Below are 12,546 nucleotides of genomic sequence, written 5' to 3'. Positions count from 1 at the left end.
CTTTAACTGACAATATGTGTCAGAAGTCATTCTTGGAATCAGGTTTTTCTGATTCTAAGACCAATTCTCTCTCCTTTATTATATCATATTGCTTCTTGAATGATAATTAACATTTTTGCTTTTTTTCCTAGCAAAGCAAAAAAGACTATTTGCTCTTTTTTTTTGCTATCCATTTGTCTCCAAATTACCTAGTAACATTTATATTTTTCATATTTAGCCTTCTCCTCTCACAGGTATAGACAGTAATTGGTTTATTATAAGCAACCATCATTTATTAACAATATTGTCATACCATTACTTTCTTAATGCATACTAAAACTATCACTAATGTTAACTTCAGGGAAAAAAGAAAACTATATACCTCTCTCAATTCTCTGATTTGTTCAGATAGCCCTCCAATCTCAGAATAAGAAACATTCCCAGGGTCTTCATGAGACATGTTGTAAACCAGTGGATCAACTTCTCTTGGCAAGTATCTGTAAAGTTAAAATAGGTATATTTATTTTTAAAAAAACATTATTTTCTTTCAAACTAAAGACATGGTTAAAAAAAAAAAAAGGACTCTATCTTATGAAGAAATCTTTAAAGGAAAATTTTTTATTAAATCGTCATTTAACTATTACTTCCTATTTTAATGAACTGGGAAGATCAAACAGAGTTAAGTTAATATTACTCATACTACAAATTAATAAAAAGGAGATATTTTTCTTACGTGATCAAGGAAATCATTAAATATTTTAGATAAAACTTTACTTTCATGAAATTAAAAGAATGAAGTGCAAAAATATGGTTTTTGAAACCTACCTCATGATAGTTAGTGTAGTCATATCCAAAGCAACTCTTGTCCCTGGTTTCAGCTTACTTTTGTCAAGCTAATTTTGTAAAGTAAAAGTATGACATAAAAATATTAGATGAAGCAAACATAAATAAATACAACTTATGGACAGAAGACCGAATTATACAAACAAAGCTTTTATTTTTACCCCTTCATTTGCAAATAATATTATCACTATATAACTTCTTTTCTGTATGTCACTGTCTATCTAAAAGATAGGCACATAATACAAATTTCAATGTATATCCCATTCTAAATGACAATCTAAAGTAGTGGCTAGAAAGCGAATGTTAAATTAGAAAAATCTCAGTTCAGGCTTTGCCTCTAACATATACTGGCTATCTGACCCTGGGGAAAGTCAATTAACTACTCAGTGTCACTAAGAATTCTCTTAAGACTAAAATTACAAATGATTGCTGCTAATACTAAATTAAACGTATAAAGTCCTTGAGGATGGCAAACTTTACACATATTGCTTCATTTGATTCTAACAAACATGTGAATAAATAAAACAGGATAAGAGATTATATAAATTTTATTACTTACATAAATTCAGTATGTCATTTGCCTTTTTTATTTCAATTACCAAATCTAAGGTCTCTTTCAGCTTTTAATATTATGATCCTAAATTGAGATATAGTCATCAAGGTGTTAATAAAGTAAGAATCACTAAGGAGTAAACAGAATTCAGCCAATGTGTTGTCAGAAAAATCTTATAGTGATCTTTAATAGAAACTGAGATCATTTGTATTTCTGCAACAGTCAAGTATTGTCTACAGTCAAAGGACATATAGATTAGTCTCCTTCCTAAAAGGTGAATACCTGTTCACCATGTAAAAATAATGTAAAAAATTTTAATGTGAAAATACAGGAAAAAAAATTCTAAAGTAGCAAAGGCAAAATCTGACTCTTGTCCAGAGTTTGGAGGGAAGGCAAATGAGACATAAATAAAAGAAGAAGACATTTAATCAGAAAAGAATGAAGCTGCTTGAATTAAAGGACCATCGCTCAAAATCCTACCTCTGATACTAGCTGTGTGACCTTGGACAAATCACTTAATACTATCTCCATGTGTTTCCTCATTTGTAAAATGAGGGGACTGGACTAGATGACTTCTTAGATCACTTCTAACTCAAGTTCTAGACTTCTAAATCTCCCAGAGGAGAGGCCATCTAGTAAGGGTGAGAACTGACCATATGAAGAAAATTAATGAGTGATGATTTTGAGTACCCCTCCTTCCAATTAATTGGTACTTAAAACACCTGACCCAAGAAAAGAAAAGCCTGCTGCATTTTTTCTGGTTTATGTATCCAGGATGTGACAACCTTCCTATATTTGTTATACCTGATTAGCACTGCCTACCATGTTAGAAACATAAGAACAAATGATGCTGCCAAAAAAACTCTAAAAGCATAGCTAAAAATTACAAATAATTGGGCAATAAAGTGAAGATCTTAAAGGGTTTAGGATGGCATTTTCCATCACAGCTGTTATATGAAAAAAAAAAAAGACTTTGGAAAATAATTGACATTTACATTGTATTTTTCCTCCCTAAGTTTTAAATATTTGTTCATGATAAGTGCAAGATGCTTTCATGCAATATGAGAGAAAATCTATTATTTCCTTATTTTTAGAGGATAAAAAAGTTATTCTTTTTCAGTTCTCAAGCCCCAGGAACTAATCAAGAAAAGGAATGAAAGGACCACAAAAGTGCTAACACCGACTCCTATCATGGCTTCCTGGTCCAGTGGCAATATTCTCTTCTCAAAAGCCAACCTCCTGTCACCAGACATAGTCTTGGAGTTTAAGGCAAAGCAACAGTTGGTTTAGAACAAGAAGATAGTGCCATGGGGAGAAAGTAGCTGATTCTCCCAGAACAGCCTCTGTACCTCTGTACCAAGAGCTATCCAGACACTACCTCCAACATCCTCTGGCCCCATAGTACAAACCATGACAAGAAGTCTGAGTGGGCTTTTGCCCATATTGGGGATTTCATCTTTTTCAACCCTCTCATCCCAAACTCTCAGGTTTCAAGGAAGAGGTAATCAGAGAAACCTGATTACCTGAACTGAACAGCTCTAAACTGGGGACCAAATAGCAAAGTCCTTGTCCCACATAGGGAATGGTTCTCTGTCCCAAGCAGGGCCTTGCCCAGGCCTCAGGGCCCCTAAAATGATGACTGCTTCTTCTAGTCCCTTTTTCCACTATTCCTCCGAAAGGTTGTTGTCACAAGCTGGCTGCCCCTAGGCCCATCCTCTATGCAGAACTGCTCTACTCCTCTCAGTCTAGACTTCAATGCTACCTTTGACCTATCTGAGAGAACTCTCTTGAAGACCAATGCCTCATTTACTCAGCAGGGAGAATATCCTTGCTTTCTTGAACAAGACAGTTAACCTTTCATTCCCAGGGGGCATTCTCATACCAGTATTCACTATGAAGGGTCCCAAGCTAGCACCTTCCCTTCATGGAGGCAATGCCTGAAAAGTGGAGATGCCCTTCTGAGATTCTCCTCACTCTTCCTGTTCATTGGCTGTTTCCAGGGCTGAAATTAAATTGCAAGCTCCTAGAGCCCTCTGCTAGCCCCCAATAGATAGGCAGAGGAACAGGGAGTATATAGCACTGGGGTTTGGAGGAGTCCACAAACTTCTATCCAGACCTACACAGGGAAATTCATTATCAAGGGATCCCAAAAATAGGATCTGTCTCCTGTGCTTAACACCTTTGCTCCTTCTGCCCTAAGTGTGTCCTGGCATTCTATATTTCATCAACTCAAGATTCACTCTCAATCCAAGTCCTCATCTAGCACACCTTTCTAATTAATATTGCATACCCTTCCTCTTTTATGCTCTTCTTGTAATCACTTTGTACTTATATCCAACATATGTCAAAAAAAACTTTTAAAAAATCATACAGATCACCTTTAGAAGACCTGAAAAAGGATAATTTTCATTCTAAATTTTGGGCCTTCACTCTTCAGCAGTTTGATGTAAGTCACATTTAAGTCAACAGAACTCATACCAATCAATGGATCTTGGTTTATTCTAAGATTCTGGATTTAATAAATACAAAAATGAGAAATTAAGTTGGGATGCTTGTTAGCCTGGCCAATGATATAGAAGGACATGGCTGACCTTGCTCAAGCTCAGGTTTGGTGGCCAATGTTGCCAAGAAGAAGTCAGGAGGGAAGCTGCTCACTCCAGTAAAGTGGTTTTTAAAAGTATGCAAAATACCTTACATGTATCATCTCATTCGAAGCTGATACAAGAATTATCATCCAATTTTGGAGATAAGGAAATTGAGGCTGAGATGTTTTATGTCAAAGGAACAATTTGAACCCAGTAATCTCCTTCACTCCAAGTATCCATTTTGACACTCTCTTTTCAAAGAGTACAGCTGATTAAATTATGGTATATGAGAAAAGGACTTAGAATTCTGGAAAACAACTCAAAATATAATAATGACAGGCTCCTAACCAGAGAGTGTATGAAACAAGGGCTTATGAGCATACACTTGCCTATGACGTCTAAACAAAAGGCTTTTAAACTGAAAAAAAGATGAGAGACCATCAGAAATAAAGGGTCAATGTTAAAACGAAAGTCATTAAGACTGGAGTTTGTATGGTGCTTCACTAACTCTTTGATCTTGGGCAAGATTCTCTGAGCTTATTTTCTTCACTAGCAAGATGAGGATAATGCCTCTAATACCTACCTTATAGGATTGCCATAAGGCTCAACTATGTTTGATAGTTTAAAAAAATTATTATTATAAAAATGTCAAATTATACTGTAGGAAAAGAAATTCTTAGGAGATAAATGCCAAGAAAAGAGCCAGTCATGTAAGACCCATGTATGTTTTACATGCCAATTTATAAAGCTAATAAAGAAATTAGATTCTCTTAATGCTAATGTAAGAAGGAAAGCTTGATTTCATAGAAGACACCAATTTGCTGGAATCAAAACCATGATTATAGCTTGGGAAGGTATATATTATTCAGATAGAACAGAGAGAAAAGCCATTATATATAAATATCTATTCACACGAGGAACTTCAGGAACCAGAGGGGGTTATGGAGTACGATTAAACACCAAATATAAACAGAAGCAATATTATAATTCAAGTACATTATGCAGAAAACAACCCTGCACGTTCAGCTCATTTTTCTGAGTTGTAGCATCACATCACAATTTTCAGACATCTTAGATTCAAAATATCTAAAAACAGCATTCTTCATAGTTTCCCCAAAACTTCGTTCTCCTTGAAAACTTACCATTTCTGTTGAGAATATGCACATCCATTTTGTCATCCAGGTTTACAACCTCAATCTGTGCCAATTCTCTTTTCTTCATCCCACACATTATGACACAATTCTCTTTTCTTCATCCCACACATTGTGACAAGACTTATTAATTCTACCTCCAAAACATCTTTTGCATCAATCTCTGTCTCTTCACCCACAGAACTACTGCTTGAGCGCTCCATGATTTGTCAAGATTACTACAATAGCATTCTCATTAGTTGCCCTACTTCCACTTTCTGCCCTTAGTAATCCATCCCTGCCTATAACTGTCAAATTGATATTCTAAGATAAAGAATTGTCCTCTCAGTCCTCTACTAAAATTAAAGAATACAAAATCCTTAGACTGGCCATAAAAGTTTCATATTATACACTTTAATTTCCATTCTCATCAAACTGGCATACAAGCTATTTGCCATATACAAATTTACACCTCGTCTTCAGGCTTTCTCTTAGGCCTATAATGCACTCTTTCCTCAACTCTATTTCTTAGAATCTCTAACTTTCTTCATACACAGCCTCTTTCACAGGGCCTATCCTGATCTCAATTGCTAATGCCTTCTACTTGTAGAATTTAGTATATATATATATATATTATGTCCTCTCTTTCCCTTCCCATCTTCTCCCAGAATATAAGTGTCACAAGGCTAGGGAGAGTTTTGTTTCAGCCTATGTATCCTCAGAAGCAGATACAATAATTTATTCACACTAGGAATTAAATTTGTTAAATTAAATTTACTTAGACTTTGGGTGGCAAATGCATGTATGCACATGTGGACATGTATGCACACACACTCACAGATGGAAGAAATGCAGATAATGAAAGATGAATATAAAAGAAAGGCATGGTCCTGAAAGAAGAGTATCAAGAGTGTTCAAATCCAATAAACTAAGCCTAATGAGAAAAAAGGGCTAGAAAAAGTTTTAGTTTTACTTTTTTAATTATTTTGGAAAAGGCATTACTATCCAAAGGGAAAGAATAACTATTTAGAGTGGGTAGGATAACAGGCAATGGAGAAGAGTGATTGCTTTACACAAGTCTTATTCTGCTTTCTCTATGATGAAGAATGATCTTTACATTAGAAGAGAAAAAACAAAAATTGGCTAATAAGGGACAAATCAGAAAAATAAAAAAGAAAAGACTAAAAAAGCAACCCACCTGCTCTTGATGAGTTCACTTCCAAGAGTCGGTTATAAAAGAATTGGTGGATGCAGTCACTGATTATGAAGTCAAAAAGTATGATCATATAAAAAACCATTGGAAAGACCAAAAAATTGAAACATATTCCATATAATAACAATGAAGAGACATGGATGTTGGGATACATTTAGAAATTGAAGTTCTTATGCTAAAAAAGTTATCAAACTGTAAATACCCTTTGACCCAGCAGTGTTTCTACTGGGATTATATCCCAAAGAGAGCTTAAAGGAGGGAAAGGGACCTACATGTGCAAAAATGTTTGTGGCAGCCCTCCCTCTTTGTAGTGGCTAGAAATTGGAAATGAAATGGATGACTATCAATTGGAGAATGGCTGAATAAGTTGTGGTATATGAATGTTATGGAATACTATTGTTCTGTAAAAAATGACCAGCAGGATGATTTCAGAGAGGCCTGGAGACCTACATGAACTGATGCCGAGTGAAATGAGCAGAATCAAGAGATCATTATACAAAGCAACAACAAGACTATAAGATGATCAATTCTGATGGACGTAGTTCTCTTCAACACTAAGATTATTCAGACCAGTTCCACTTGTGCAGTGATGAAGAAAACCATCTACACCCAGAGAGAGAACCATGGGAAAGAGGGTAGAACACAGAATAACATTTTCACTCTCTCTGTTATTTGCTTGCATTTTGTTTCTTTTTTCTCAATTTTTCTTTTTCTTCCTTCTTGATCTTATTTTTCTTGCACAACCTGATGGCTGTGTGAATATGTATACATGTATTGGATCTGGCATGTATTGGACTACCTGCTGGGTTGGGGAGGGGATGGAGGAAGGGGAAAATTCACAGCAGGGGGTTATGCAGGGAATTACCCATGCGTGTGCTTTGTGAATAAAAAGCTTTAATTAAAAAAAGAAAGAAAAAATAGGGGAAAAAGTTAAAAAAAAAATTGAAGTTCTTTGCAGAAATGAGGGAATCATAGATATGAAATACTAAATATACTTTCACTAAGTTGAAGAATTGGTCAGTTTTTCTGAACTGCTTTTTAGAAAATTATAGAAGGAACAAGAATATATTTAGAATTGAAGGTGATACGGAAGAGAAATTATATCAATAAGGTTATTTTTTAAAGTTGCGAATTGGAAAGATGCTAAAATGCTACTTTGCTTACTCATTTTTCAGTTGGGTCTGACTTTGTGCCCACATTTAGGGCTTTCTTGGAAATCAAACAAGGGATAGAAAGAATCTCAGAAGATATTGGTCACATAAAATTGAAAAAATTTTGCTCAAATATAATTCAGTTAAAATGAGAAGAGAAACATGACTGGGGAAACATTTTATGAAAGACTAAAGTGAGCAGAAATAGGAAAATGATTTATTCAATAACAAAAATTACTGAGAAACACAGAGAATTTAAAACTCTGAACAATACTATGATAAACTAGTGTCCAAAAGAATTAAGATGACACAAGTCACTAAAGGAAAGAGATATATCAAACTCAGATATGGTCAATGTGGGAATTTGTTTACCCAGACAATACTGTCAATTACTGAGGGCTTTTGTTTTTTGTTTTGTTTTGAAAACTGCACAAATAGATTGTGAAGATCATGCAATTAGTATATTTTGGAGGGCAGACTAAAAAAATGTCTGAGCAACAGAATGATTACAGCAAAAAAGCCTCCCCTGCACCAAACAGCAATATCAAGTGGGCACCTGCCCCCAAACTATTCATATAACAATTCAAGACTTTATAAAAAATCAAATGGAAAAGATTGAGGAAAAAAATTTTTAAAAAAATTCTAAGAAAAACAAGATTATGTAAAGACAATCAACCAACTAGAAAAGGAGATACAGAATCTTAAGAAAGTGACCCTTTTAAAACTAGAATTAGGCAAGTGAAAGCCAGTTAAGCTATGTGAGACCAAGAAAAATAAAACAAAATATAAAGAATGAAAACCAAAAGAGAATATGAGACATCTCATTTAAAAAAATATATCTGGAGAATAGATCAAGAAAAAAAAAAGGATTGGACTTCCTAAAAGTTATGATAAAAAAATCTTGATCTAATAGAATTTTAAAAAATTTTTCTGAAGTGTTAAAGGGGGAAAGTAAAAATAGAAAAAAAAATCCACCAAAGAAATTCTATTAGGAACGTCTACAAGAACATCATAGTTACATTCTGAAACTCCTGAATCAAAAAGAAAATATTACAAGCAATGAGGAAAAAAATTAATTCAAATATGGCAGTCACAAATAGAATCACTCAGCCACCTAGCAGTGACTACATTAAAATAACATAGATCTTAGAATACTATATGTCTAAGAGCAAAAGAATTAGAGTTGCAGCCAAAAAATATCATGCCCAGCAGAGCTGAGGATAATCCTGAATGAAAAAGGAAATGGACAATAAATTATCAGACTCTGTCAGGATTTTGTTGCAAAAAGTTTTTTATGGAAAAGATGACATATAAGAACCAAGAAAAATATAAGGTAAACATCAAAGATTAATTTCAAGGGAGTCAGTAAGGATAATCTGTTTATGTTTTATATGTGGAAATGTAAACTATATGTTTAAGATTGGATAGTCAAAGTCATAAGTGGATAGTTTGTAAGAAAGGCAGGATACAGAGAAAGTGGCCCATAACAAAGTATTAGAGTGAACCCACATTTAGAGGAAGGGACATGGATAACTGTAAAGCAAGGGAAATTGTGAAAGAACAATTAAAGAGTTGGTAAGATAATCAAGAAAATATAATCATAAAAATTGAAAAAAACTGCCTTCTAAATGGGATGAGGAATGGCTACATAGTTAGGTATATCAAAGATTCTTGATAGGTTAAAGCTAAAGACTGAGAAAAGCCATCGAATCTAGCAATCAATAAATTACCAATAATCTTAAGAGAGAGAAGTTTTAATTGAGTAGCAGGGTCATAATTCTGATGCAAAAATTCAAGAAGTGAATGGGAGGTGAAGAAATGAAATGTCACAATTTCCCAAAATAAACAATAAACTTGATTTCAATCAATAGTATAAACCTTAACAGTATATTGCAATAGAGAACTGGGAATCCTGATTACTAACAATCGTGTAATATTGAACGTTACCCAACTTTTCCATGCTTTGGTTTCTATATCTTAAAAAGGAGGGGAAACTCTAAAATTTGATTATTTCTAAATTCATTTAATTAATTCATCTTTGATCAAATAAGAAAAAAGGTAAAACTAAATTACCTGACGCCGACAACCCACAACATATCTCGGTCCGTTTGTTGCTTTAACAATGACTAGAAAGGGGAAAAAAGCCAGAATCATTAAAAAAAAAAAAAAAAAAAACCTTGTAAAAAAACAATTTGGAAAAACACTACAAATGTCACTAAAACTGTACATATACTTTTATCCTGATACACTTACTAGACATGTACTGCAAAAATATTAAAAAACAAAGCAAAACACAAAAATAAATCAGAAAAAAGGCTTTCTTTGTATTTATCTTCTTTAAATGCTATGTATGATAGCACTTATATCAAAAACCTGGAAATAAAGTGGTGCCTATCATTCGGGAAATGGGTAAACAATTTCTGATATATAAATGAAATGGAATATTATTCTGCATAAGAAATAACGACTAATTACAGATAAAAAGCGACAGATTGAGAGAAACCCAGGGGAAAGGTTGCAAAATGAAGTGAACAAAACTAGAAGAATCATGCACTGACTACAATATTATAGAGGACAATTGTGAAAGAAAATTCTGATCACAACTCCAAAATGATAAATCATATTTTTCTCTTCTGGCACAGAAAAGATAAGACATTTTTAGACAAACCATACAACACAAATTCATTTGTTAAAGGGCAGTGACAATCATACAAAAAAGAAAGATAATATTATCAAAGAAACTTTTTTTTAAAAAAATGCCCATTAAAGAAAGTTCAGAAGGGGCACAAACAAAAAGGACAATATGGGTAACATCATGTTAAATCTGAAATACAAAAAGACCCACCAAACTGTATGTGGAAGAATTTCAAATACAATTCTGTTTTTCTGACCTTGCCCATTATGGAAATGTCCATATTTGTTTGTGATTGTCAAGTTCATAATACAGACATATATGTAATTGTATAATTTTTTAAAAAGATTATCTGTAGAAGAATGTTATTTTATTTGAATCATCCAAGTTAAAAATGACAATTCTGAAATGACTAGTTGAAGGAAATTCTAATTTGTCAAGTGGCTTTTTAATTATATATTTTTCTATATGTCTGTATGTATTTTGTATATTTCCATCATCTACTTACATTTTTCTTCTGTTAATTGTTTAAGTACTTCACCCACAATCTACAAAAAAAGAAAAAAAGTGTTATTATTTAATTTGATTACCTTAGTAATCCAACCAAACCAAATCAACAATTTACCTGCCCAACACTTTGTAAGGCCTTCAGATCATTTTCAGACTTTTCATATTGCTTGGTAAGCTCTTTCAATTGTTCTCTTACTGAAATAAAACAATTAATATATTAAACAAGTATTTACAACTTGGAAATTTTACTTAAATATATTCAGATTAGTTTTTTTTTATCAAAATTTAAAGCACCTTTATCTGACATATTAAATTTTAAAAGAAATACTAGAGAGTATATAAACATCTATTAACTTAAGGTTGTTTCTTAATGAGTGATTGTTGATTTTTCTGTCAAGTGGAAACCTGACTTTTATGGGCTATGTGTTGAATGAATTTAGTTGTCTCTACTGGCTTACTGTGTTTACTTACCAATGATTGATGACATACACTGACACATTAGGAATAATAGTTTAGATGCTCCCAATTCAAAACATCTTGCATCCTGCTCATTCTGTGATCCAAGTACAAAACTCTACTATTTGGATAAAACGAGTCCAAATGTTCAATAAAAAATACTATGTGTTAAAATGCTGTTATCCTTTTAGTTTAGGAAATAGGTGGGCAAAAAGCTAAGTGAATTTGGCAGTAAGAGTCCTGTACAAGAGCCCCTAGCTTTTTAAAAGTTTTTCTTTTTTAATTCCTCCAGAAACACATATTAAGCTACATTCCTGTATGTAAGCAGCGTTAAATGTTCTTCTCCCTGTGCTGTGGCGTTTGCAATCGCAGAACTTTCTTTCTAAACCCTTGCAGCTCACATCCCATGGGGCCTAGTGCCCAAGTCATTCTAAGATACAAGCACTACTTCACCCTACTCGGCGTTCAAAAGCAAGATGGCAGGACCTTTCCCACTTTTCCTCTCCTAGGCTGGGCTTCCTCCCGTGCCCACAAGCTCCGTGCGTACTACCCAGGCCGCACTCGGCTCTAAGCTGCCGCGACTCAATACAATGACAAAGCGCCTTGTGCTACAACCGACGGCTTGAACGTTCAAGAGACTTCCCAGAAGTTGGCTTTCCCTCGGCAAAGAGAGGAGTTGGGGGGGGGGGGGTCATCAAAACATTGGCAGAAAGGGAGAATACTTACACTCTTTGAGACGCCCATCGATCTCCTTGTGCTCAAGCAGTTTTTTACGGTAGTCCTGAAGAGCCTTATCTCTCGGGTCCGCCATGATGAGAAGACGCCTCTCATAGGGGATGCTGGGAATGTCCATGGCCGCCAGGGCGGGGGGAGGAGAGGGGGAGGAAGAGGGGCGGGGACGAGGGAGGGAGGAGAGAAAAGTGGAACTGATTCGACACGCCCCGCCTCCTTACCCGAGTTCCTCACCCACATTTCCTCCTCCCCTTCTTCCTTTTGGTCTTTTCCTACTTTCTTCCCTCGTTCCCAACAGGCACTTCGGTTTCCACCAGCAGGCAAGACTCCTCTGATGGAGCCGAGCAGCCGACCTCCGTGCACATCGCCCCCTTCTGGTAAGGGACGAAAGAGTAAGAAGTATACTGAACCTCTGGGTTGCCTCGGAAGCTTCAAACAGCCTGACTCCTATATCTGGAAAAAGAAAGGCCTTTTTTTTTTTTTTTTTTTTTTTTTTTTTTAAGATGTTGTTTTTTAAACTTTAAACTTTAAAAAAAAAAGTTGTTTTTAAAGATTTTTAAAAAGAATCAGATTCTCATTGTACTTAAAGGTGACCTAATTCTATTTAAAAAGCATTGGAAGGATACTTGTTGAATTTGTTTGTCTGTTAAAAGGATATTAATAAAAATCCCCTTTATAGCAAAAAGAAAAAGAAAACAATAAAAGACCAAAGTAACAAAGAATGCTTCTCCAAATACGTCTGGGATGCAATAGCATAACCTT

The 12,546-nt window shown here is 34.5% G+C and overlaps 1 protein-coding gene across 1 annotated transcript in view; it reads right to left on the bottom strand.

Annotated features, from left to right (window-relative positions):
* PSMC6 (proteasome 26S subunit, ATPase 6) overlaps nucleotides 1-11,906 on the bottom strand; it is a 29,274-nt gene extending 17,368 nt beyond the window's left edge. Inside the window, exons 1-6 of the mRNA XM_051977954.1 lie at nucleotides 11,779-11,906; nucleotides 10,712-10,791; nucleotides 10,595-10,634; nucleotides 9,528-9,580; nucleotides 805-872; nucleotides 362-476 (exon numbers count right to left, since the gene is read on the bottom strand). Coding sequence (XP_051833914.1) covers nucleotides 362-476; nucleotides 805-872; nucleotides 9,528-9,580; nucleotides 10,595-10,634; nucleotides 10,712-10,791; nucleotides 11,779-11,905 — 483 coding nt within the window. The 5' untranslated portion in view covers nucleotide 11,906. The remainder of the gene's footprint in view (nucleotides 1-361; nucleotides 477-804; nucleotides 873-9,527; nucleotides 9,581-10,594; nucleotides 10,635-10,711; nucleotides 10,792-11,778) is intronic.
* Nucleotides 11,907-12,546: the final 640 nt, after the last annotated feature.

The sequence above is a fragment of the Antechinus flavipes genome, chromosome 2, assembly GCF_016432865.1.
Source record: "Antechinus flavipes isolate AdamAnt ecotype Samford, QLD, Australia chromosome 2, AdamAnt_v2, whole genome shotgun sequence".
Lineage (NCBI taxonomy): Eukaryota > Metazoa > Chordata > Mammalia > Dasyuromorphia > Dasyuridae > Antechinus > Antechinus flavipes.
The sequence above is the reverse complement of the archived record's forward strand: the minus strand, read 5'-3'. Positions and strand labels throughout refer to the sequence as shown.